Source organism: Oncorhynchus kisutch, unplaced genomic scaffold (assembly GCF_002021735.2).
Source record: "Oncorhynchus kisutch isolate 150728-3 unplaced genomic scaffold, Okis_V2 scaffold808, whole genome shotgun sequence".
In the NCBI taxonomy this organism is placed as follows: Eukaryota; Metazoa; Chordata; class Actinopteri; order Salmoniformes; family Salmonidae; genus Oncorhynchus; species Oncorhynchus kisutch.
This window is the reverse complement of record NW_022262753.1, coordinates 1-26,814: the sequence shown is the minus strand read 5'-3', so window position 1 is coordinate 26,814 and position 26,814 is coordinate 1. Positions and strand designations below refer to the sequence as shown.

The window sequence follows — 26,814 nt, the reverse complement described above, 5'->3', positions numbered from 1 at the left end:
AGTTTGGGAATACCTGCAATAAGACACACCCCAGTTTGGGAATACCTGCAATAAAACACAGCACAGACACACCCCAGTTTGGGAATACCTGCAATAAGACAAACCCCAGTTTGGGAATACCTGCAATAAGACAAAGCACAGACATACCCCAGTTTGGGAATACCTGCAATAAGACAGCAGACATACCCCAGTTTGGGAATACCTGCAATAAAGACACAGCACAGACAAACCCCAGTTTGGGAATACCTGCAATAAGACAAACCCCAGTTTGGGAATACCTGCAATAAAGACACAGCACAGACAAACCCCAGTTTGGGAATACCTGCAATAAGACAGCAGACATACCCCAGTTTGGGAATACCTGCAATAAGACAAACCCCAGTTTGGGAATACCTGCAATAAGACATACCCCAGTTTGGGAATACCTGCAATAAGACATACCCCAGTTTGGGAATACCTGCAATAAGACAAACCCCAGTTTGGGAATACCTGCAATAAGACAGCAGACATACCCCAGTTTGGGAATACCTGCAATAAGACAAAGCACAGACATACCTCAGTTTGGGAATACCTGCAATAAGACACAGCACAGACAAACCCCAGTTTGGGAATACCTGCAATAAGACAAAGCACAGACATACCCCAGTTTGGGAATACCTGCAGTAAGACAAAGCACAAGCACAGACATACCCCAGTTTGGGAATACCTGCAATAAGACAAAGCACAGACATACCCCAGTTTGGGAATACCTGCAATAAGACAAAGCACAGACATACCCCAGTTTGGGAATACCTGCAATAAGACACAGCACAGACAAACCCCAGTTTGGGAATACCTGCAATAAGACAGCAGACATACCCCAGTTTGGGAATACCTGCAATAAAACACAGCACAGACACACCCCAGTTTGGGAATACCTGCAATAAGACAAACCCCAGTTTGGGAATACCTGCAATAAGACAAACCCCAGTTTGGGAATACCTGCAATAAGACAAACCCCAGTTTGGGAATACCTGCAATAAGACAAACCCCAGTTTGGGAATACCTGCAATAAGACAGCAGACATACCCCAGTTTGGGAATACCTGCAATAAAGACACAGCACAGACAAACCCCAGTTTGGGAATACCTGCAATAAGACAAACCCCAGTTTGGGAATACCTGCAATAAAGACACAGCACAGACAAACCCCAGTTTGGGAATACCTGCAATAAGACAGCAGACATACCCCAGTTTGGGAATACCTGCAATAAGACAAACCCCAGTTTGGGAATACCTGCAATAAGACATACACCAGTTTGGGAATACCTGCAATAAGACAAACCCCAGTTTGGGAATACCTGCAATAAGACAGCAGACATACCCCAGTTTGGGAATACCTGCAATAAGACAAAGCACAGACATACCCCAGTTTGGGAATACCTGCAATAAGACACAGCACAGACAAACCCCAGTTTGGGAATACCTGCAATAAGACAAAGCACAGACATACCCCAGTTTGGGAATACCTGCAGTAAGACAAAGCACAAGCACAGACATACCCCAGTTTGGGAATACCTGCAGTAAGACAAAGCACAGACATACCCCAGTTTGGGAATACCTGCAATAAGACAAAGCACAGACATACCCCAGTTTGGGAATACCTGCAATAAGACAAAGCACAGACATACCCCAGTTTGGGAATACCTGCAATAAGACACAGCACAGACAAACCCCAGTTTGGGAATACCTGCAATAAGAAAAACCCCAGTTTGGGAATACCTGCAATAAGACACACCACAGACATACTTTGATGAATCCATTTTAATGGAAAATGTAAAACCCCTTTGAACTTCAATGTCCAAAGCATATAACACTTGCACTTTTAAAATTACAAATTGAAGCAAGCCATGTTTTAAAAAATACATCAGTGAATGTATATATGTATATATTTACACAATTGTTATCGTTTAAACTTCAACATTTGAATAAATTATTTTTTGTGTGTAAATGTCTCCATTTTACAGTGAATACTGAAAATGCTGAAGTGTATTATTCATTTAGTCTTTTTTTTTACATAATTCAACTGTACACAGTTTCATACAATAGAATAGTTTGGCAGTTCGTTTTTAAAAGATATGGCATGAGGACGAATTCAGCAGCGACTCCCAGAGTTCTCGGCGACAGCTGAAGTCTGTTTCCTCTCACAGTAACTGTCTCAATGTAGGAAACGGCATCCGTCTCACAACTCATCATTTAGCAAACTGTACAAGTCACATTTACATTTGATCTAGAACATCATCGCATTTACAACTCCTATAAAATAAATACATAATTTTCACAGAAACAATATACAACAGTTTGAAAGAAAAAAATGAACTAAACAAACAAAAGGAAAACAGGAACAAACAGAGAACAGAAGGTTCCAGAACAGCAGTCAGAGCTGTGAGACCAGATTCTACTGAACTCAGTTCTCCTGATGCTGCTGTGGTCAGTATCCTGATGCTGGGTAGTGATGCTGCTATGGTCAGTATCCTGATGCTGTGGTAGTGATGCTGCTGTGGTCAGTATCCTGATGCTGGGTGGTGATGCTGCTATGGTCAGTATCCTGATGCTGGGTAGTGATGCTGCTATGGTCAGTATCCTGATGCTGGGTAGTGATGCTGCTGTGGTTAGTATCCTGATGCTGGGTAGTGATGCTGCTGTGGTTAGTATCCTGATGCTGCTGTGGTCAGTATCCTGATGCTGGGTAGTGATGCTGCTATGGTCAGTATCCTGATGCTGGGTAGTGATGCTGCTATGGTCAGTATCCTGATGCTGGGTAGTGATGCTGCTGTGGTCAGTATCCTGATGCTGGGTGGTGATGCTGCTGTGGTCAGTATCCTGATGCTGGGTGGTGATGCTGCTGTGGTCAGTATCCTGATGCCGGGTGGTGATGCTGGTCAGTAACATGTAGTTTTAGTGTGTTGTAGTGTGTTCTGCTGTTGTGGTTAGTGTCAGTGTGTATATATCTGTTCCAGGCTGAAGGAAGATGTCTCAGAGAGGGAGGCACCAGAGAGGGAGGAGCCAGAGAGGGAGGCGCCAGAGAGGGAGGAGCCAGGGGGACTACGGGTCAGGAGTTCTCTTCCTCCTCCTGGCTGTACCTCCTCAGCGACGTCAATGCATCCTTCACAGAGTGGAACAAGATGTTCTTTACCTGGGGAGAGGACAGAGAGGAGAGGTTAAACAGGAGGGAGAGACAGAGAGGAGAGGTTAAACAGGAGGGAGAGACAGAGAGGAGAGGTTAAACAGGAGGGAGAGACAGAGAGGAGAGGTTAAACAGGAGGGAGAGGACAGAGAGGAGAGGTTAAACAGGAGGGAGAGACAGAGAGGAGAGGTTAAACAGGAGGGAGAGGACAGAGAGGAGAGGTTAAACAGGAGGGAGAGACAGAGAGGAGAGGTTAAACAGGAGGGAGAGACAGAGAGGAGAGGTTAAAACAAGAGGGAGAGACAGAGAGAGAGACGGAGAGGACAGAGAGGAGAGGTTAAACAGGAGAGAGAGAGAGAGACAGAGAGGACAGAGAGGAGAGGTTAAACAGGAGGGAGAGACAGAGAGAGAGATGGAGAGAGGGCGAGGACAGAGAGGAGAGGTTAAACAGGAGAGAGAGAGATACATACTTAAAAATATACGTACACCTTTATTGGCCCAATAGTTAAATAAATAAAGTTGCACTTTGCAGAAATTGCTCCTCCATTTCCTGGTTGCTAAAACTAAGTTAGTCTAATTTCAGGTTGTGACAAAATAAGATGGTACAATTCTCAAAACCGCTGTGAAATATATTTTCCAGAACCAAGAATATTGGTTACCACTTTACTTGACACCCAGCGTCATAACCTGTTATATATCTCATATATATATATATACACACAGTTTGACCCAAGACCCCTGTCCTGGTCCCCTGTCCTGGTCCCCTGTACCCCTGTCCTGGTCCCCTGTACCCCTGTCCTGGTCCCCTGTACCCCTGTCCTGGTCCCCTGTACCTCTGTCCTGGTCCCCTGTACCCCTGTCCTGGTCCCCTGTACCCCTGTCCTGGTCCCCTGTACCCCTGTCCTGGTCCCCTGTACCCCTGTCCTGGTCCCCTGTCCTGGTCCCCTGTACCCCTGTCCTGGTCCCCTGTACCTCTGTCCTGGTCCCCTGTCCTGTTCCCCTGTACCCCTGTCCTGGTCCCCTGTACACCTGTCCTGGTCCCCTGTACCCCTGTCCTGGTCCCCTGTACCCCTGTCCTGGTCCCCTGTACCCCTGTCCTGGTCCCCTGTACCCCTGTCCTGGTCCACTGTACATAGAACCCCTGACACCCCACACCTCTACAAAGTTCACATTTACAAGCCACCAATACAGAATGAAGGGATGGTTCTCTGATGAACTGGCTGAAATCAGAAGGAAACGGAAAGCAGTGTGGGCTAAAGCAAGACAGTCTAATTCAGCTGATGATCGGATGGCTTTTAACACTGCCTTCTGAATCAGGATGCGACTATGACCTGAAATCAGAACACTGCCTTCTGAATCAGGATGTGACTATGACCTGAAATCAGAACACTGCCTTCTGAATCAGGATGTGGCTATGACCTGAAATCAGAACACTGCCTTCTGAATCTGGGTGTGACTATGACCTGAAATCAGAACACTGCCTTCTGAATCAGGGTGTGACTATGACCTGAAATCAGAACACTGCCTTCTGAATCAGGGTGTGACTATGACCTGAAATCAGAACACTGCCTTCTGAATCAGGATGTGACTATGACCAGAACCATACTGCCTTGGTGTTTGACACTGGGGGCCAATACCATCTTGGTGTTTGACACTGGGGACCATACCGTCTTGGTGTTTGACACTGGGGACCATACCGTCTTGGTGTTTGACAATGTGGACCAGACCGTCTTGGTGTTTGACAATGTGGACCAGACCGTCTTGGTGTTTGACACTGTGGACCAGACCGTCTTGGTGTTTGACACTGGGGACCATACCGTCTTGGTGTTTGACACTGGGGACCATACCGTTTTGGTGTGTGACACTGGGGACCAGACCGTCTTGGTGTTTGACACTGTGGACCATACCATCTTGGTGTTTGACACTGTAGACCATACCGTCTTGGTGTTTGACACTGTGGACCAGACCGTCTTGGTGACACTGTGGACCATATCGTCTTGGTGTTTGACACTGTGGACCAGACCGTCTTGGTGTAGAGATTGAACTGTATTTGGGATTACTGGTCATGCTCTGGAGTGGTTTGTGAACAACTTGTCAAATAGAACCCAGTGTGTTAAGGCAGATGGTTCGGACACCGTTGAGTTGTGCCTCAAGGATCCATTTTAGGTCCCGTTAATTATCTGTATCAACAACATTGTGAGCCATATTGAGACAGCTGATGTTCATTTTTATGTGGATGACACTGTTCTCTAGTCAGGTGACAGCAGTTTAACACTGTTCTCCAGTCAGGTGTCAGCAGTTTAACACTGTTCTCTAGTCAGGTGACAGCAGTTTAACACTGTTCTCCAGTCAGGTGACAGCAGTTTAACACTGTTCTCCAGTCAGGTGACAGCAGTTTAACACTGTTCTCCAGTCAGGTGACAGCAGTTTAACACTGTTCCCCAGTCAGGTGACAGCAGTTTAACACTGTTCTCCAGTCAGGTGACAGCAGTTTAACACTGTTCTCCAGTCAGGTGACAGCAGTTTAACACTGTTCTCCAGTCAGGTGACAGCAGTTTAACACTGTTCTCTAGTCAGGTGACAGCAGTTTAACACTGTTCTCCAGTCAGGTGACAGCAGTTTAACACTGTTCTCCAGTCAGGTGACAGCGGTTTAACACTGTTCTCCAGTCAGGTGACAGCAGTTTAACACTGTTCTCCAGTCAGGTGACAGCGGTTTAACACTGTTCTCCAGTCAGGTGACAGCGGTTTAACACTGTTCTCCAGTCAGGTGACAGCAGTTTAACACTGTTCTCCAGTCAGGTGACAGCAGTTTAACACTGTTCTCCAGTCAGGTGACAGCGGTTTAACACTGTTCTCCAGTCAGGTGACAGCGGTTTAACACTGTTCCCCAGTCAGGTGACAGCGGTTTAACACTGTTCTCCAGTCAGGTGACAGCGGTTTAACACTGTTCTCCAGTCAGGTGACAGCAGTTTAACACTGTTCTCCAGTCAGGTGACAGCAGTTTAACACTGTTCTCCAGTCAGGTGACAGCAGTTTAACACTGTTCTCCAGTCAGGTGACAGCAGTTTAACACTGTTCTCCAGTCAGGTGACAGCGGTTTAACACTGTTCCCCAGTCTGTTGACAGCAGTTTAACACTGTTCTCCAGTCAGGTGACAGCGGTTTAACACTGTTCTCCAGTCAGGTGACAGCGGTTTAACACTGTTCTCCAGTCAGGTGACAGCAGTTTGACACTTTTCTCCAGTCAGGTGACAGCAGTTTGACACTTTTCTCCAGTCAGGTGACAGCAGTTTAACACTGTTCTCCAGTCAGGTGACAGCGGTTTAACACTGTTCCCCAGTCAGGTGACAGCGGTTTAACACTGTTCTCCAGTCAGGTGACAGCAGTTTAACACTGTTCTCCAGTCAGGTGACAGCAGTTTAACACTGTTCTCCAGTCAGGTGACAGCAGTTTAACACTGTTCTCCAGTCAGGTGACAGCAGTTTAACACTGTTCTCCAGTCAGGTGACAGCGGTTTAACACTGTTCTCCAGTCAGGTGACAGCGGTTTAACACTGTTCCCCAGTCAGGTGACAGCAGTTTGACACTGTTCTCCAGTCAGGTGACAGCAGTTTAACACTGTTCTCCAGTCAGGTGACAGCAGTTTAACACTGTTCCCCAGTCAGGTGACAGCAGTTTGACACTGTTCTCTAGTCAGGTGACAGCAGTTTGACACTGTTCTCTAGTCAGGTGACAGCAGTTTAACACTGTTCTCCAGTCAGGTGTCAGCAGTTTAACACTGTTCTCCAGTCAGGTGACAGCAGTTTGACACTGTTCTCCAGTCAGGTGACAGCAGTTTGACACTGTTCTCCAGTCAGGTGACAGCAGTTTGACACTGTTCTCCAGTCAGGTGACAGCAGTTTGACACTGTTCTCCAGTCAGGTGACAGCAGTTTAACACTGTTCTCCAGTCAGGTGACCGCGGTTTAACACTGTTCTCCAGTCAGGTGACAGCGGTTTAACACTGTTCCCCAGTCTGTTGACAGCAGTTTAACACTGTTCTCCAGTCAGGTGACAGCAGTTTAACACTGTTCTCCAGTCAGGTGACAGCAGTTTGACACTGTTCTCCAGTCAGGTGACAGCAGTTTGACACTGTTCTCCAGTCAGGTGACAGCAGTTTGACACTGTTCTCCAGTCAGGTGACAGCAGTTTAACACTGTTCTCCAGTCAGGTGACAGCAGTTTAACACTGTTCTCCAGTCAGGTGACAGCAGTTTAACACTGTTCTCCAGTCAGGTGACAGCAGTTTGACACTGTTCTCCAGTAAGGTGACAGCAGTTTGACACTGTTCTCCAGTCAGGTGACAGCAGTTTGACACTGTTCTCCAGTCAGGTGACAGCAGTTTGACACTGTTCTCCAGTCAGGTGACAGCAGTTTAACACTGTTCTCCAGTCAGGTGACAGCAGTTTAACACTGTTCTCCAGTCAGGTGACAGCAGTTTGACACTGTTCTCCAGTCAGGTGTCAGCGGTTTAACACTGTTCTCCAGTCAGGTGACAGCAGTTTAACACTGTTCTCCAGTCAGGTGACAGCAGTTTAACACTGTTCTCCAGTCAGGTGACAGCAGTTTAACACTGTTCTCCAGTCAGGTGTCAGCAGTTTAACACTGTTCTCCAGTCAGGTGACAGCAGTTTAACACTGTTCTCTAGTCAGGTGACAGCAGTTTGACACTGTTCTCTAGTCAGGTGACAGCAGTTTAACACTGTTCTCCAGTCTGTTGACAGCAGTTTAACACTGTTCTCCAGTCAGGTGACAGCAGTTTAACACTGTTCTCCAGTCAGGTGACAGCAGTTTGACTTTGGCTTTTGAAAAAGCTCAAACAGCTTTTACCATCCATCAACAGAATCTGAAGCTCGTTCTGAATGCCTGGTATTTACCAATACTAAACCCTCTGAAAACCATGTCATTAGTACTAAATGCCTGGTATTTACCAATACTAAACCCTCTGAAAACCATGTCATTAGTACTAAATGCCTGGTATTTACCAATACTAAACACTCTGAAAACCATGTCATTAGTACTAAATGCCTGGTATTTACCAATACTAAACACTCTGAAAACCATGTCATTAGTACTAAATGCCTGGTATTTACCAATACTAAACACTCTGAAAACCATGTCATTAGTACTAAATGCCTGGTATTTACCAATACTAAACACTCTGAAAACCATGTCAATAGTACTAAATGCCTGGTATTTACCAATACTAAACCCTCTGAAAACCATGTCATTAGTACTAAATGCCTGGTATTTACCAATACTAAACCCTCTGAAAACCATGTCATTAGTACTAAATGCCTGGTATTTACCAATACTAAACCCTCTGAAAACCATGTCAATAGTACTAAATGCCTGGTATTTACCAATACTAAACACTCTGAAAACCATGTCATTAGTACTAAATGCCTGGTATTTACCAATACTAAACACTCTGAAAACCATGTCATTAGTACTAAATGCCTGGTATTTACCAATACTAAACACTCTGAAAACCATGTCAATAGTACTAAATGCCTGGTATTTACCAATACTAAACACTCTGAAAACCATGTCATTAGTACTAAATGCCTGGTATTTACCAATACTAAACACTCTGAAAACCATGGCATTAGTACTAAATGCATGGTATTTACAATACTAAACACTCTGAAAACCATGTCATTAGTACCATGGAAGGACATTGTACAGAGCAGGGCAAAACGTACAGATGTCTGAGTTTGGGTGGAGGAGAAGTTGAGCTTCACCAGAGAGAACCTTGTCTCTGTATTGAGTTTTATTACCGACCCAAAGCCTGTTTGTCCTTCGCTCCCAGAAGAGAGCTCCTTCGTTGTTCTTTTATTACCGACACAAAGCCCGTTTGTCCTTCGCTCCCAGAAGAGAGCTCCTTCGTTGTTCTTTTATTACCGACACAAAGCCCGTTTCTCCTTCGCTCCCAGAAGAGAGCTCCTTCGTTGTTCTTTTATTACCGACACAAAGCCCGTTTCTCCTTCGCTCCCAGAAGAGAGCTCCTTCGTTGTTCTTTTATTACCGACACAAAGCCCGTTTCTCCTTCGCTCCCAGAAGAGAGCTCCTTCGTTATTCTTTTATTACCGACACAAAGCCCGTTTGTCCTTCGCTCCCAGAAGAGAGCTCCTTCGTTATTATTTTATTACCGACACAAAGCCCGTTTGTCCTTCGCTCCCAGAAGAGAGCTCCTTCGTTGTTCTGTTCTCTGTTTTGTACCGTGGTGATACTATGTCCACCGCCTTCAGAAAATATTCAAACCCCTCGACTCATCCACATTTTGTTGTGTTACAGGCCTGAATTCAAAATGGATTCTCACCCATCTACACACAATACCCCATCATGTTACAGTGAAAATATGTTTTTAGGAATTTCTGCAAATGTATTAAAAATGAAATACAGAAATCTCATTTACATAAGTATCCACACCCCCTGAGTCAATACTCGGTAGAATCACCTTTGGCAGCGATTAGAGCGGAGAGTCTTTCTGGGTAATTCTCTGAGAGCTTTCCAAACCTGATTTATGTAACATTTGCCCATTATTCTTGTCAAAATTCTTCAAGCTCTGTCAAATGAGTTGTTGATCATTGTCAGACATCCATTTTCAGGTCTTGCCATAGATTTAAGTCAAAAATCTAATTAGGCAAGTCAGGAATATTCAATGTTGTCTTGGTAAGCAACTCCAGTGTAGATTTGGCCTTGTGTTTTAGATTATTGTCCTGCTGAAAGGCGAATTCATCTCCCACTGTCTGGTGGAAAGCAGACAACTAGGTTTTCGCCTGTGCTTAGCTCAATTTCATTTATTTTTTTTATCCTGAAAAACTCCCTAGTCCTTCCCGATGACAAGCATACCCCTAACATGACGCAGCCACCACAATGCATGAAAATATGAAGAGTGTTACTCAGTGATGTGTTGGATTTGCACCAAACATAACACTTTATATTCAGGACATAAAGTTAATTTCTTTGCAGTATTTCTTTATTGGCTTGTTGCAAACAGGAAGCATGTTTTGGAATATTTGTATTCTGTACAGGCTTCCTTCTTTTCACTCTGTCATTTAGGTTTGTATTGTGGAGTAACTACAATGTTGTTGATCCATCCTCAGTGTTCTCCTATCACAGCCATTAAACTCTGTAACTGTTTTAAAGTCACCATTGGCCTTATGGTGAAATCACTGAGCGGTTTCCTTCTTCTCCAGCAACTGAGTTAGTAAGGACGCCTGTATCTTGGTAGTGACTGGGTATATTGATACACCGCCCAAATAATTTCACCATGCTCCATGATATACAATGTCTTTTCCCATCTATCAATAGGTGCCCTTCTTCCTGAGGCAATGGAAAACCTCCATGGTCTTTGTGGTTGAATCTGTGTTTAAAATGATGAAGTATTTTGACACAAAATCTCAATTGAATCAATTTTAAATTCAGGCTGTAACACAACAAAATGTGGAAAAGTCAAGGGGTGTGAATCATTTCTGAAGGCCCTGTATGTAGAGAACATTAAAAGGGCATTCTGTGATTCAAACAAAAAAGTAGTTCATTTTAAGTCCTAATATGGATGTACCAATGTCAGATTGTCACTTTAAAGGGAGACGCATTGAGATGAGAACAGGAGAGGACAGGGTTCGTCACAGCAAACCCACCTGTAGTTTATCTTCGTAGTTGGGCTCTTCTCTGGAGGATCTCAGTTCCTGTGTCAGGTGGAAGGAGTGGAATACATGCTCTGGAGACACAAAGTCATTTATCACCTGGACACAACTGTGAAGGTTCTGCACCTGTCAGAGGGGGAGGGGGAGAGGAGAGAGAAAGGGGAGAGGAGAGAGAAGGGGGAGGGGAGAGGAGAGATAAGGGGGAGAGGAGAGGGGAGAGGAGAGATAAGGGGGAGAGGAGAGAGAAGGGGAGAGGAGAGATAAGGGGGAGAGGAGAGATAAGGGGGAGAGGAGAGGGGAGAGGAGAGATAAGGGGGAGAGGAGAGGGAAGGGGAGAGGAGAGGGAGAGAGAGAGAGGAGGGGAGAGAGAGAGAAGGGGAGGGGAGAGAGAGAAGAGAGAGAAGGGGAGAGGAGAGAGAAGGGGGAGAGAAAGGGAGGGGAGAGGGGGAGAGAAAGGGAGGGGAGAGGGGGAGAGAAAGGGGGGGAGAGGGAGGGGGAGAAAGAAGTGGAGAGATGGAGGGGGAGAGAGAGGGAGGGGGAGAGAGAGGGAGGGGGAGAGAGAGGGAGGGGGAGAGAGGATTGAGAACATGTATCACTAGAAGGCAGTGAGTTCCAACAGAACAGAGCAGAGTGGCAGTAGGCTCTCCTCTTATCTGACTAGTTCAATATAACACCTACAAGGCAATCTGGACATCTACTATACTGGTACAGCAGACTACAGAAACAAGATAAGAAGAGGGAGAGAGAGACCGAAAGAGAGGGAAATTGGGTCAGAGAGAGAGAGACGTAAAGACAGAGAGAGAAGTATAACATGAGGCCATCACACGGTGGGACAGGTACTAAGGGGATATGTGATCAGGTTTCAGTGGTTGTCAGTCCTGGTCCTGGGGAAACCAAGGGGACAGAGACAGCAGAGTCATGTCTACTGTATCAGTGGTTGTCAGTCCTGGGGAACCCAAGTGGACAGAGACAGCAGAGTCAACCATGTTGTTGTCATGTTGTGTTGCTACCATGTTGTTGTCATGTTGTGTTGTTGTCATGTTGTGTTGTTGCCATGTGTTGTCATGTTGTGTTGTTGCCATGTTGTGTTTTGGCCATGTGTTGCTACCATGTTGTTGTCATGTTGTGTTGTTGTCATGTTGTGTTGTTGCCATGTTGTGTTTTGGCCATGTTGTGTTGTGTTGTTGTCATGTGTTGTCATGTTGTGTTGTTGCCATGTGTTGCGACCATGTTGTCATGTGTTGTTGTCATGTTGTGTTGCTACCATGTTGTTGTCATGTTGTGTTGCTACCATGTTGTTGTCATGTTGTGTTGTTGCCATGTTGTTGTCATGTTGTGTTATTGCCATGTGTTGCTACCATGTTGTTGTCATGTTGTGTTGTTGCCATTTTCTGTTGTTGCTATGTTGTTGTCATGTTGTGTTGCTGCCATGTTGTGTTGCTACCATGTTGTTGCCATGTTGTCATGTTGTTGTCGTCATGTTGTGTTGTTGCCATGTTGTTGTCATGTTGTGTTGCTGCCATGTTGTGTTGCTACCATGTTGATGCCATGTTGTGTTGCTACCATGTTGTTGCCATGTTGTGTTGATGCCATGTTGTGTTGCTACCATGTTGTTGCCATGTGTTGTTGCCATGTTGTTGTCATATTGTGTTGTTGCCATGTTGTTGTTGCCATGTTGTTGTCATGTTGTGTTGTTGCCATGTTGTTGTCATGTTGTGTTGCTACCATGTTGTTGCCATGTGTTGTTGCCATGTTGTTGTCATATTGTGTTGTTGCTATGTGTTGTTGCCATGTTGTTGTTGCCATGTTGTTGTCATGTTGTGTTGCTACCATGTTGTTGTCATGTTGTGTTGATGCCATGTTGTGTTGCTACCATGTTGTTGCCATGTTGTTGTCATGTTGTGTTGCTGGCATGTTGTGTTGCTACCATGTTGTTGCCATGTTGTCATGTTGTTGTCGTCATGTTGTGTTGTTGCCATGTTGTTGTCATGTTGTGTTGCTGCCATGTTGTGTTGCTACCATGTTGATGCCATGTTGTGTTGCTACCATGTTGTTGCCATGTTGTGTTGATGCCATGTTGTGTTGCTACCATGTTGTTGCCATATTGTGTTGTTGCCATGTTGTTGTCATGTTGTGTTGTTGCCATGTTGTTGTCATGTTGTGTTGCTACCATGTTGTTGTCATGTTGTGTTGATGCCATGTTGTGTTGCTACCATGTTGTTGCCATGTGTTGTTGCCATGTTGTTGTCATATTGTGTTGTTGCCATGTTGTCATGTTGTGTTGCTACCATGTTGTTGTCATGTTGTGTTGATGCCATGTTGTGTTGCTACCATGTTGTTTCCATGTTGTTGTCATGTTGTGCTGATGCCATGTTGTGTTGCTACCATGTTGTTGCCATGTGTTGTTGCCATGTTGTGTTGTTGCTATGTGTTGTTGCCATGTTGTTGTTGCCATGTTGTTGTCATGTTGTGTTGTTGTCATGTGTTGTTGCCGTGTTGTTGCCATATTGTGTTGTTGTGTTGTTGCCATGTTGTTGTCGTGTTGTGTTTTTGCCATGTTGTTGCCATGTTGTGTTGTTGCCATGTTGTTGTCTTCGGTCTTTATGTAGTGTTGTTGCCATGTTGTGTTGTTGCCATGTTGTGTTGTTGCCATGTTGTGTTGTTGCCATGTTGTTGTCTTAGGTCTTTATGTAGTGTTGTTGCCATGTTGTGTTGTCATGTTGTGTTGTTGCCATGTTGTTGTCTTAGGTCTTTATGTAGTGTTGTTGCCATGTTGTGTTGTTGCCATGTTGTGTTGTTGCCATGTTGTGTTGTCGCCATGTTGTGTTGTCGCCATGTTGTGTTGTCATGTTGTGTTGTTGTCATGTTGTGTTGTTGTCATGTTGTGTTGTTGTCATGTTGTGTTGTCGCCATGTTGTGTTGTCGCCATGTTGTGTTGTTGCCATGTTGTTGTCTTAGGTCTTTATGTAGTGTTGTTGTCATGTTGTGTTGTTGCCATGTTGTTGTCTTAGGTCTTTATGTAGTGTTGTTGCCATGTTGTTGTCTTAGGTCTTTATGTTGTGTTGTTGCCATGTTGTTGTCTTAGGTCTTTATGTAGTGTTGTTGCCATGTTGTTGTCTTAGGTCTTTATGTTGTGTTGTTGCCATGTTGTTGTCTTAGGTCTTTATGTAGTGTTGTTGTCATGTTGTGTTGTTGCCATGTTGTTGTCTTAGGTCTTTATGTAGTGTTGTTGTCATGTTGTGTTGTTGCCATGTTGTTGTCTTAGGTCTTTATGTAGTGTTGTGTCTCTCGTCGTTCTTAAATAAGTGTTTAATAAAAAGGTTCAAACTAAATCTACCAGAGGTACCTGGTGCAGCGCCCCGGCCGGGATGAGGACAGAGTCCCCCAGGAACTGAACCACGGTCAAGCCCTGCACATCATGCTCCTCCCACAGACGCTGACGCAACTTCCTGCTCAGGTACCAGCCCGGCTCTCTGATTGGGTCGTGCTCTGCTGAAATCTCCGCCCCCTGCTCCTTAGCAACCTGCTGACAACACATGAAGAACACACAGCTAAGATTATACACAGAAACTACACAGGAGAGGTTAGACTGATGAGCTAATTCAGACGGACGGACGGACGGACAGACCACAGACAGAGAGCAGCAGATACTATTCAGAGAAGGTGAAACCTGCATCAGATTAAATATTAGATGAATCTATATTCAACCCTGGAGGAGGGCATCAGTAGAACAGATAGTAAACACCACAGGTAATCTATATTCAACCCTGGGAGCTCCGTCATGAAACCTGATGGAGGAGGACATCAGTAGAACAGACAGTAAACACCACAGGTAATCTATATTCAACCCTGGAGGAGGGCATCAGTAGAACAGACAGTAAACACCACAGGTAATCTATATTCAACCCTGGGAGCTCCGTCATGAAACCTGATGGAGGAGGACATCAGTAGAACAGATAGTAAACACCACAGGTAATCTATATTCAACCCTGGGAGCTCCGTCATGAAACCTGATGGAGGAGGACATCAGTAGAACAGATAGTAAACACCACAGGTAATCTATATTCAACCCTGGGAGCTCCGTCATGAAACCTGATGGAGGAGGACATCAGTAGAACAGATAGTAAACACCACAGGTAATCTATATTCAACCCTGGAGGAGGGCATCAGTAGAACAGATAGTAAACACCACAGGTAATCTATATTCAACCCTGGAGGAGGGCATCAGTAGAACAGATAGTAAACACCACAGGTAATCTATATTCAACCCTGGGAGCTCCGTCATGAAACCTGATGGAGGAGGACATCAGTAGAACAGATAGTAAACACCACAGGTAATCTATATTCAACCCTGGGAGCTCCGTCATGAAACCTGATGGAGGAGGACATCAGTAGAACAGACAGTAAACACCACAGGTAATCTATATTCAACCCTGGGAGCTCCGTCATGAAACCTGATGGAGGAGGACATCAGTAGAACAGATAGTAAACACCACAGGTAATCTATATTCAACCCTGGGAGCTCCGTCATGAAACCTGATGGAGGAGGACATCAGTAGAACAGACAGTAAACACCACAGGTAATCTATATTCAACCCTGGGTGCTCCGTCATGAAACCTGATGGAGGAGGACATCAGTAGAACAGACAGTAAACACCACAGGTAATAGACGGGAACTAAAGAGATGCCCTAATAAATGAGGCTGCTTCTCTATATTAAGGTTATTAATTCAGGACAGGACCAGGTCAGATTCAGGATAGCACAAGGTCAGATTCAGGACAGGACCAGGTCAGATTTAGGATAGCACAAGGTCAGATTCAGGACAGGACCAGGTCAGATTCAGGACAGGACCAGGTCAGATTCAGGGCAGGACCAGGTCAGAATCAGGACAGGACCAGGTCAGAATCAGGACCAGGTCAGAATCAGGACAGGACCAAGTCAGATTCAGGACAGGACCAGGTCAGATTCAGGGCAGGTCAGATTCAGGACAGCACCAGGTCAGATTCAGGACAGCACCAGGTCAGATTCCTGACAGCACCAGGTCAGAATCAGGGCAAGTCAGATTCGGGACAGGACCAGGTCAGATTCAGAACCAGGTCAGATTCAGGACAGCACCAAGACAGATTCAGGACAGGACCAGGTCAGGTTCAGGATAGGACCAGGTCAGATTCAGACAGGACCAGGTCAGAATCAGGACAGCACCAGGTCAGATTCAGGACGGCACCAGGTCAAAATCAGGACAGGACCAGGTCAGATCCAGGACAGGACCAGGTCAGATTCAGGACAGGACCAGGTCAGATTCAGGACAGGACCAGGTCAGATTCAGGACCGGACCAGGTCAGGTCAGGATAGGACCAGGTCAGGTTCAGGATAGGACCAGGTCAGAATCAGGACAGGACCAGGTCAGATTCAGGATAGGACCAGGTCAGATTCAGGTCAGATTCAGGACAGGACCAGGCCAGAATCAAGACAGCACCTGGTCAGATTCAGGACAGCACCTGGTCAGATTCAGGACAGCACCTGGTCAGATTCAGGACAGGACCAGGTCAGAATCAGGACAGGACCAGGTCAGAATCAGGACAGGACCAGGTCAGAATCAGGACAGGACCAGGTCAGAATCAGGACAGGACCAGGTCAGAATCGAGACAGGACCAGGTCAGATTCAGGACCAGGTCAGATTCAGACAGGACCAGGTCAGATCAGATTCAGGACAGCACCAGGTCAGATTCAGGACAGCACCTAGTCAGATTCAGGATAGGGCCAGGTCAGATTCAGGTCAGATTCAGGACAGCACCAGGTCAGATTCAGGACAGCACCAGGTCAGATTCAGGACAGCACCAGGTCAGATTCAGGACCAGGTCAGATTCAGGACCGCACCAGGTCAGATTCAGCACAGGACCAGGTCAGATTCAGGACAGCACCAGGTCAGATTCAGGACAGCACCAGGTCAGATTCAGCACAGGACCAGGTCAGATTCAGGACAGCACCAGGTCAGATTCAGGACAGGACCAGGTCAGATCAGATTCAGGATAGGGCCAGGTCAGATTCAGGACAGGACCAGGTCAGAATCAAGACAGCACCAGGTCAGATTCAGGACCAGGTCAGATTCAGGACCAGGTCAGATTCAGGACAGCACCAGGTCAGATTCAGCACAGGACCAGGTCAGATTCAGGACAGCACCAGTTCAGATTCAGGACAGCACCAGGTCAGATTCAGGACAGCAGCAGGTCAGATTCAGGACAGCAGCAGGTCAGATTCAGGACAGCACCAGGTCAGATTCAGGACAGCACCAGGTCAGATTCAGGACAGCACCAGGTCAGATTCAGCACAGCACCAGGTCAGATTCAGCACAGCACCAGGTCAGATTCAGCACAGCACCAGGTCAGATTCAGCACAGCACCAGGTCAGATTCAGCACAGCACCAGGTCAGATTCAGCACAGCACCAGGTCAGATTCAGCACAGCACCAGGTCAGATTCAGGACAGCACAAGGTCAGATTCAGGACAGCACAAGGTCAGATTCAGGACAGCACCAGGTCAGATTCAGGACAGGACCAGGTCAGAACCAGGACAGGGCCAGGTCAGATTCAGGACAGGGCCAGGTCAGATTCAGGACAGCACCAGGTCAGATTCAGGACAGCACCAGGTCAGATTCAGGACAGCACCAGGTCAGATTCAGGACAGCACCAGGTCAGATTCAGGACGGCACCAGGTCAGATTCAGGACGGCACCAGGTCAGATTCAGGACATCAGTGACGTTACTCAGTAAACCAGACAGAGACAAGGCTGCAGGATGAGATACCCACCATCCACAGAACAGTACAACCACAACACACAGTTCAGTCAGCAATAAAGTGTCTCGTCAGTCAGGCTGGGCTGCTGTGTCCCGTAGTAAAACTCCTCCCTCTGAAGGACTAGAGTGGAGAGAGGGGAGGGGAGGGGAGGAGAGAGAGGGAGAGGGGAGGAGAGAGACGTGATGCTGGGCTGCTGTGTTCCATAGTAAAACAACTCCCTCTGAAAGACTAGAGTGGAGAGAGGAGGAGGGGAGGAGAGAGAGGGAGAGGAGGAGGGGAGGAGAGAGACGTGATGCTGGGCTGCTGTGTTCCATAGTAAAACAACTTCCTCTGACTAATGGGTTTTATAAGGGCATCCAGAGAGGAGAGAGAGGGAGAGGAGGAGGAGGAGGGGAGGAGAGAGACGTGATGCTGGGCTGCTGTGTCCCATAGTAAAACAACTCCCTCTGACTAATGGGTTTTATAAGGGCATCCAGAGAGGAGAGAGAGGGAGAGGAGGAGAAAGAGAGGAGAGAGAGGGAGAGGAGGAGAAAGAGAGGGAGAGGAGGAGGGGCGGAGAAAGAGGGAGAGGAGGGGGGGGAGGAGAAAGAGGGAGAGGGGGGGGAGAAAGAGGGAGTGGAGGGGGGAGGAGAAAGAGGGAGAGGAGGGGGGGAGGAGAAAGAGGGAGAGGAGGGGAGGAGGAGAAAGAGGGAGAGGAGGGGAGGAGGAGAAAGAGGGAGAGGAGGGGAGGAGGAGAAAGAGGGAGAGGAGGGGAGGAGAGAGAGGGAGAGGAGGAAAGAGAGGGAGGAGGAAAGAGAGGGAGAGGAGGAAAGAGGGAGAGGAGGAGGGGAGGGAGGAGAGAGAGAGGAGGAGGAGAGCGAGAAGGAGGGGAGGAGAGAGACATGATGCTGGGCTGCTGTGTCCCATAGTAAAACAACTCCCTCAGACTGATGGGTTTTATCAGGGCATCTAGAGAGGAGGAGAGGGAGAGGAGGAGGGGAGGAGAGAGAGGAAAAGAGAGAGGGAGAGAGAACCAGAGAGAGAGAGAGACGTGATGCTTGTCATTCAGGCAAAAGAGTTCACACCAGAGAATTTTCAGGTGCATTTTGGCAAACTCCAAGCGGGCTGTCATGTGCCTTTTCCTGAAGAGTGGCTTCCGTCTGGCCACTCTACCATAAAGGCCTGATTGGTGGAGTGCTGCAGAGATGGTTGTCCTTCTGGAAGGTTCTCCCATCTCTACAGAGGAACTCTGGAGCTCTGTCAGAGTGACCATCGGGTTCTCGGTCACCTCCCTGACCAAGGCCTTTCTCCCATGATTACTCAGTTTGGCCGGGCAGCCAGCTCTAGGAAGAGTCTTGGTGGTTCCAAGGCCACTGTGTTCTTGGGACCTTCAATGCTGCAGAAATGTTTTGGTACACTTCCCCAGATCTGTGCCTCGACACAATCCTGTCTCGGCGCTCTACGGACAATTCCTTCCACCTCATGGCTTGGTTTTTGCTCTGACATGCATTGTGGGACTTTTTATAGACAGGTGTGTGGCTTTCCAAATCATGTCCAATCAATTGAATTTACCACAGGTGGACTCCAATCAAGTTGTAGAAACATCTCAAGGATGATCAATGGAAACAGGATGCACCTGAACTTAATTTGAAGTCTCATAGCAAAGGGTCTGAATGTTATGTAGATGGGGTATTTCTGCTAGATTTGCTTTATCATTGAGGGGTGATGTGTGTGGACTAATGAGGAAAAGGATTCATTTGGTCTGTTTTGTAGTGGGCCTGTGGCATGGAGGGATGTGGGGAACGTCAAGGGGTCTGAATACTTTCTGAATGCTCTGTATTTATGTTGATTTATTTTCCCCTTGTACTTTAACTATTTGCACATCGTTACAACACTGTATATAGACATAATATGACATTTGAAATGTCTTTATTCTTTTGGAACTTCTGTGAGTGTAATGTTTACTGTTCATTTCACTTTTGTTGATTATCTATTTTACTTGCTTTGGCAATGTTATCATACGTTTCCCATGACAATAAAGCCACTTGAATATATATGTGAGTGTGACAGACAGCCAGTGAGCCAGCCAGAGAGCCAGCCAGACAGACAGCCAGAGGGCCAGCCAGAGAGACAGCCAGAGAGACAGAGAGCCAGCCAGAGGGCCAGACAGACAGAGAGCCAGACAGACAGAGAGCCAGCCAGAGGGCCAGACAGCCAGCCAGAGAGCCAAACAGCCAGCCAGACAGAGAGCCAGACAGACAGAGAGCCGACCAGAGAGACAGAGAGACAGCCAGAGGGCCAGACAGACAGCCAGAGAGACAGCCAGAGAGAAAGCCAGAGGGCCAGACAGACAGACACCCAGAGAGCCAGACAGAGGGCCAGACAGACAGAGAGCCAGCCAGAGTGCCAAACAGACAGCGAGACAGACAGACAGCCAGACAGAGGCCAGACAGACAGAGAACATATTAAAGTGAGACTAACCTTGTGCAGAAAGTCTTTAATTTTCTCCACATCTTTGCTAATGTAGATGTGCCACAAGGCTCCAGGTGTCTCGCTGGAATCCTTTAATCTCTTCTTCACGCTGTCGTCCAAGTCTTCCTCCTCCAGTCTCTTCAACACTCCTGCAACACAAACACAGTGGGAGTTGAAACACCACACATCTCAGAGTCTGCTGTACATTGACAACACAGAGAGGCGGGGCTCGCTGACACAAGCATCAACATCCCTTAAAAATGAATAGTGATGAGAGAGAGACTGAGCATAGAGGGTGTCTGTCTGTAATGAATAGTGATGAGGAGAGAGAGAGAGAGAGAGGGTCCCAGGTACAGGACAGGACCAGAAAGAGAGAGTCCCAGGACAGGACAAGAGAGAGAGAGTCCCAGGTACAGGACAAGACCAGAGAGCGAGAGTCCCAGGACAAGAGAGAGAGAGTCCCAGGTACAAAACAGGACCAGAGAGAGAGAGTCCCAGGACAGGACAAGAGAGAGAGTCCAGGTACAGGACAGGACCAGAGAGAGAGAGTCCCAGGACAGGACAAGAGAGAGAGAGTCCCAGGTACAGGACAAGACCAGAGAGAGAGTCCCAGGTACAGGACAGGACCAGAGAGAGAGAGTCCCAGGACAGGACCAGAGAGAGAGAGTCCCAGGACAGGACCAGAAAGAGAGAGTCCCAGGACAGGACAAGAGAGAGAGAGTCCCAGGACAGGACCAGAAAGAGAGAGTCCCAGGACAGGACAAGAGAGAGAGTCCCAGGACAGGACCAGAGAGAGAGTCCCAGGTACAGGACAAGACCAGAGAGAGAGTCCCAGGTACAGGACAAGACCAGAGAGAGAGTCCTAGGTACAGGAGAGGACCAGAGAGAGAGAGTCCCAGGACAGGACCATAGAGAGAGAGAGAGTCCCAGGTACAGGACAAGACCAGAGAGAGAGTCCCAGGTACAGGACAGGACCAGAGAGAGAGAGAGAGTCCCAGGACAGGACAAGACCAGAGAGAGAGTCCCAGGTACAGGACAGGACCAGAGAGAGAGAGAGAGTCCAAGGACTCCAAACACTTCAGAGTGGAACAGGACTTCAGTAACCTCTGTCTCACCACTTCAGAGTGCAACAGGACTTCAGTAACCTCTGTCTCAACACTTCAGACTTCAGTAACCCCTGTCTCACCACTTCAGACTTCAGTAACCCCTGTCTCAAACACTTCAGACTTCAGTAACCCCTGTCTCACCACTTCAGACTTCAGTAACCCCTGTCTCACCACTTCAGAGTGGAACAGGACTTTCAGTAACCTCTGTCTCACCACTTCAGACTTCAGTAACCTCTGTCTCACCACTTCAGACTTCAGTAACCCCTGTCTCACCACTTCAGAGTGGACTATATAGAGTACACCCCAGTGTTGGTTATCTATTGACTATACAGAGCACAGCCCAGTGTTGGTTATCTATTGACTACATAGAGCACAGCCCAGGGTTGGTTATCTATTGGCTATATAGAGCACAGCCCAGTGTTGGTTATCTATTGACTACATAGAGCACAGCCCAGCGTTGGTTATCTATTGACTATATAGAGCACAGCCCAGGGTTGGTTATCTATTGGCTATATAGAGCACAGCCCAGGGTTGGTTATCTATTGACTACATAGAGCACAGCCCAGGGTTGGTTATCTATTGGCTATATAGAGCACAGCCCAGGGTTGGTTATCTATTGACTATATAGAGCACAGCCCAGGGTTCAGTGTTGGTTCGCTTCTTACCCGTCTTGGACAGGACTCCGTTCCCCTTGGCCACTCCTACGTACACCAGGACAGAGACGATGTCAGAGACCTCCCTGTGAAGGTTAGCTGTCCCAAAGTCCTGCTCCTGAGACGCTGCCACTCCTACAGGGAGAGAGGAGGAAGCTTCAGCATGTTGTTGATGTGTATTTAAGGCTTCCGGAGATAATCTGACCTCTATCAGTAGACATTGAACTCAGAATAAACTATGTCTTTCTTTCATTTTAATTCCAGCATTCATGTTCCATTTCTGCTTTGTTAGGTTTCAATGAAACACATATTGATGGTGTAGCATTGACAGAGACCTGAGACCTGAGGGCCCGTTCACTGACAGAGACCTGAGACCTGAGGCCGGTTCACTGACAGAGACCTGAGACCCGTTCACTGACAGAGACCTGAGACCTGAGGCAGGTTCACTGACAGAGACCTGAGGCCTGTTCACTGACAGAGGACCTGAGGCCTGTTCATTGACAGAGACCTGAGGCCTGAGGCCGTTCACTGACAGTGACCTGAGGCCTGTTCACTGACAGTGACCTGAGGCCCGTTCACTGACAGCGACCTGAGGCCTGTTCACTGACAGTGACCTGAGGCCTGTTCACTGACAGTGACCTGAGGCCTGTTCACTGACAAGAGACCTGAGGCCGGTTCACTGACAGAGACCTGAGGCCTGTTCACTGACAGAGACCTGAGGCCTGTTCACTGACAGTGACCTGAGGCCTGTTCACTGACAGTGACCTGAGGCCTGTTCATTGACAGTGACCTGAGGCCCGTTCATTGACAGTGACCTGAGGCCCGTTCATTGACAGTGACCTGAGGCCCGTTCATTGACAGTGACCTGAGGCCTGTTCATTGACAGTGACCTGAGGCCGGTTCACTGACAGTGACCTGAGACCGGTTCACTGACAGTGACCTGAGACCTGAGGCCGGTTCACTGACAGTGACCTGAGGCCCGTTCATTGACAGTGACCTGAGGCCTGTTCACTGACAGTGACCTGAGGCCTGTCACTGACAGTGACCTGAGGCCCGTTCACTGACAGCGACCTGAGGCCTGTTCACTGACAGTGACCTGAGGCCTGTTCACTGACAGTGACCTGAGGCCGGTTCACTGACAGAGACCTGAGGCCTGTTCATTGACAGTGACCTGAGGCCCGTTCACTGACAGAGACCTGAGACCTGTTCACTGACCAGTGACCTGAGGCCTGTTCATTGACAGGTGGACCTGAGACCTGTTCACTGACAGTGACCTGAGGCCTGTTCACTGACAGTGACCTGAGGCCTGTTCACTGACAGTGACCTGAGGCCCGTTCACTGACAGCGACCTGAGGGCCTGTTCACTGACAGTGACCTGAGGCCTGTTCACTGACAGTGACCTGAGGCCGGTTCACTGACAGAGACCTGAGGCCGGTTCACTGACAGAGACCTGAGGCCCTGTTCACTGACAGAGACCTGAGGCCCGTTCACTGACAGAGACCTGAGACCTGTTCACTGACAGTGACCTGAGGCCTGTTCATTGACAGTGACCTGAGACCTGTTCACTGACAGAGACCTGAGGCCTGTTCACTGACAGAGACCTGAGGCCTGTTCACTGACAGTGACCTGAGGCCCATTCACTGACAGAGACCTGAGACCTGTTCACTGACAGTGACCTGAGGCCTGTTCATTGACAGTGACCTGAGACCTGTTCACTGACAGAGACCTGAGGCCTGTTCACTGACAAGAGACCTGAGGGCCTGTTCACTGACAGAGACCTGAGGCCTGTTCACTGACAGAGACCTGAGGCCTGTTCACTGACAGAGACCTGAGGGCCTGTTCACTGACAGTGACCTGAGGCCTGTTCACTGACAGTGACCTGAGGCCTGTTCATTACAGTGACCTGAGGGCCCGTTCATTGACAGTGACCTGAGGCCCAGTTCATTGACCAGTGACCTGAGGCCCGTTCATTGACAGTGACCTGAGGCCTGTTCATTGACAGTGACCTGAGGCCGTTCACTGACAGTGACCTGAGACCGGTTCACTGACAGTGACCTGAGACCTGAGGCCGGTTCACTGACAGTGGACCTGAGGGCCCGTTCATTGACAGTGACCTGAGGCCTGTTCACTGACAGGACCTGAGGCCTGTTCACTGACAGTGACCTGTAGGGCCCGTTCACTGACAGCGACCTGAAGGCCTGTTCACTGACAGTGGACCTGATGCCTGTTCACTGACAGTGACCTGAGGCCGGTTCACCTGACAGAGACCTGAGACCTGAGGGCCTGTTCATTGACAGTGACCTGAGGCCCTGTTCACTGACAGCGTCCTGAGGGCCTGTTCACCTGACAGTGACCTGAGGCCTGTTCACTGACAGTGACCTGAGGCCTGTTCACTGACAGCGTCCTGAGGCCTGTTCACTGACAGTGACCTGAGGCCTGTTCACTGACAGTGACCTGAGGCCGGTTCACTGACAGAGACCTGAGACCTGTTCACTGACAGTGACCTGAGGCCTGTTCATTGACAGTGACCTGAGGCCCGTTTCACTGACAGAGACCTGAGACCTGTTCACTGACAGTGACCTGAGGCCTGTTCATTGACCAGTGACCTGAGACCTGTTCACTGACAGAGACCTGAGGCCTGTCACTGACAGTGACCTGAGGCCCGTCCATTGACCTGAGGGTCATGGGAACCTGTGACCTGAGGCCTGTTCATTGACAGTGACCTGAGGCCTGTTCACTGACAGTGACCTGAGACCTGAAGCCTGTTCATTGACAGTGACCTGAGACGTGAAGCCTGTTCATTGACAGTGACCTGAGACCTGAAGCCTGTTCATTGACAGTGACCTGAGGCCCGCTCATTAACAGTGACCTGAGGCCCGTTCATTGACAGTGACAGTGACCTGAGGCCCGTTCATTGACAGTGACCTGAGGCCCGTTCATTGACAGTGACAGTGACCTGAGGCCCGTTCATTGACATTGACCTGAGGCCTGTTCATTGACAGTGACCTGAGGCCCGTTCATTGACAGTGACCTGAGGCCCGTTCATTGACAGTGACCTGAGGCCCGTTCATTGACAGTGACCTGAGGCCCGTTCATTGACAGCGACCTGAGGCCCGTCCATTGACAGCGACCTGAGGCCCGTTCATTGACAGTGACCTGAGGCCCGTTCATTGACAGCGACCTGAGGCCCGTTCATTGACAGCGACCTGAGGCCCGTTCATTGACAGCGACCTGAGGCCCGTCCATTGACAGTGACCTGAGACCTGTTCACTGACAGAGACCTGAGGCCTGTTCACTGACAGTGACCTGAGGCCCGTTCATTGACAGTGACCTGAGGCCTGTTCATTGACAGTGACCTGAGGCCTGTTCATTGACAGTGACCTGAGGCCTGTTCACTGACAGTGACCTGAGACCTGAAGCCTGTTCATTGACAGTGACCTGAGACCTGAAGCCTGTTCATTGACAGTGACCTGAGACCTGAAGCCTGTTCATTGACAGTGACCTGAGGCCCGCTCATTAACAGTGACCTGAGGCCCGTTCATTGACAGTGACAGTGACCTGAGGCCCGTTCATTGACAGTGACCTGAGGCCCGTTCATTGACAGTGACAGTGACCTGAGGCCCGTTCATTGACAGTGACCTGAGGCCCGTTCATTGACAGTGACAGTGACCTGAGGCCCGTCCATTGACAGTGACCTGAGACCTGTTCACTGACAGAGACCTGAGGCCTGTTCACTGACAGTGACCTGAGGCCCGTTCATTGACAGTGACCTGAGGCCTGTTCATTGACAGTGACCTGAGGCCTGTTCATTGACAGTGACCTGAGGCCTGTTCACTGACAGTGACCTGAGACCTGAAGCCTGTTCATTGACAGTGACCTGAGACCTGAAGCCTGTTCATTGACAGTGACCTGAGACCTGAAGCCTGTTCATTGACAGTGACCTGAGGCCCGCTCATTAACAGTGACCTGAGGCCCGTTCATTGACAGTGACAGTGACCTGAGGCCCGTTCATTGACAGTGACCTGAGGCCCGTTCATTGACAGTGACAGTGACCTGAGGCCCGTTCATTGACAGCGACCTGAGGCCCGTTCATTGACAGCGACCTGAGGCCCGTCCATTGACAGCGACCCGTCCATTGACAGCGACCTGAGGCCCGTCCATTGACAGCGACCTGAGGCCCGTCCATTGACAGCGACCTGAGGCCCGTCCATTGACAGCGACCTGAGGCCCGTTCATTGACAGCGACCTGAGGCCCGTCCATTGACAGCGACCCGTCCATTGACAGCGACCTGAGGCCCGTCCATTGACAGCGACCTGAGGCCCGTCCATTGACAGCGACCTGAGGCCCGTCCATTGACAGCGACCTGAGGCCCGTCCATTGACAGCGACCTGAGGCCCGTCCATTGACAGCGACCTGAGGCCCGTCCATTGACAGCGACCTGAGGCCCGTTCATTGGCAGCGACCTGAGGCCCTTTCATTGACAGCGACCTGAGGCCCGTTCATTGACAGTGACCTGAGGCCCGTTCATTGACAGTGACAGTGACCTGAGGCCTGTTCATTGACAGTGACCTGAGGCCCCGTCCATTGACAGCGACCTGAGGCCCGTCCATTGACAGCGACCTGAGGCCCGTCCATTGACAGCGACCTGAGGCCCGTCCATTGACAGCGACCTGAGGCCCGTTCATTGACAGCGACCTGAGGCCCGTTCATTGACAGTGACCTGAGGCCCGTTCATTGACAGTGACAGTGACCTGAGGCCCGTTCATTGACAGCGACCTGAGGCCGTTCATTGACAGCGACCTGAGGCCCGTTCATTGACAGCGACCTGAGGCCCGTTCATTGACAGCGACCTGAGGCCGTTCATTGACAGCGACCTGAGGCCCGTTCACTGACAGTGACCTGAGGCCCGTTCACTGACAGTGACCTGAGGCTGTTCACTGACAGTGACCTGAGACCT

General features: G+C 48.7%; 1 protein-coding gene across 1 annotated transcript; it reads right to left on the bottom strand.

Moving 5' to 3' along the window:
- Nucleotides 1–1,784: 1,784 nt before the first annotated feature.
- Nucleotides 1,785–26,285, bottom strand: LOC116362191 (probable JmjC domain-containing histone demethylation protein 2C). Its single transcript, XM_031816504.1, has 6 exons — nucleotides 25,910–26,285; nucleotides 21,869–22,063; nucleotides 20,107–20,246; nucleotides 14,200–14,379; nucleotides 10,848–10,979; nucleotides 1,785–3,174 (listed from the first exon to the last, which is right to left on the bottom strand). Exons 1-6 carry the CDS (start codon nucleotides 26,283–26,285, stop codon nucleotides 3,091–3,093), a joined length of 1,107 nt encoding a protein of 368 aa, XP_031672364.1. The 3' UTR covers nucleotides 1,785–3,090.
- Between the last annotated feature and the right edge of the window lie 529 nt (nucleotides 26,286–26,814).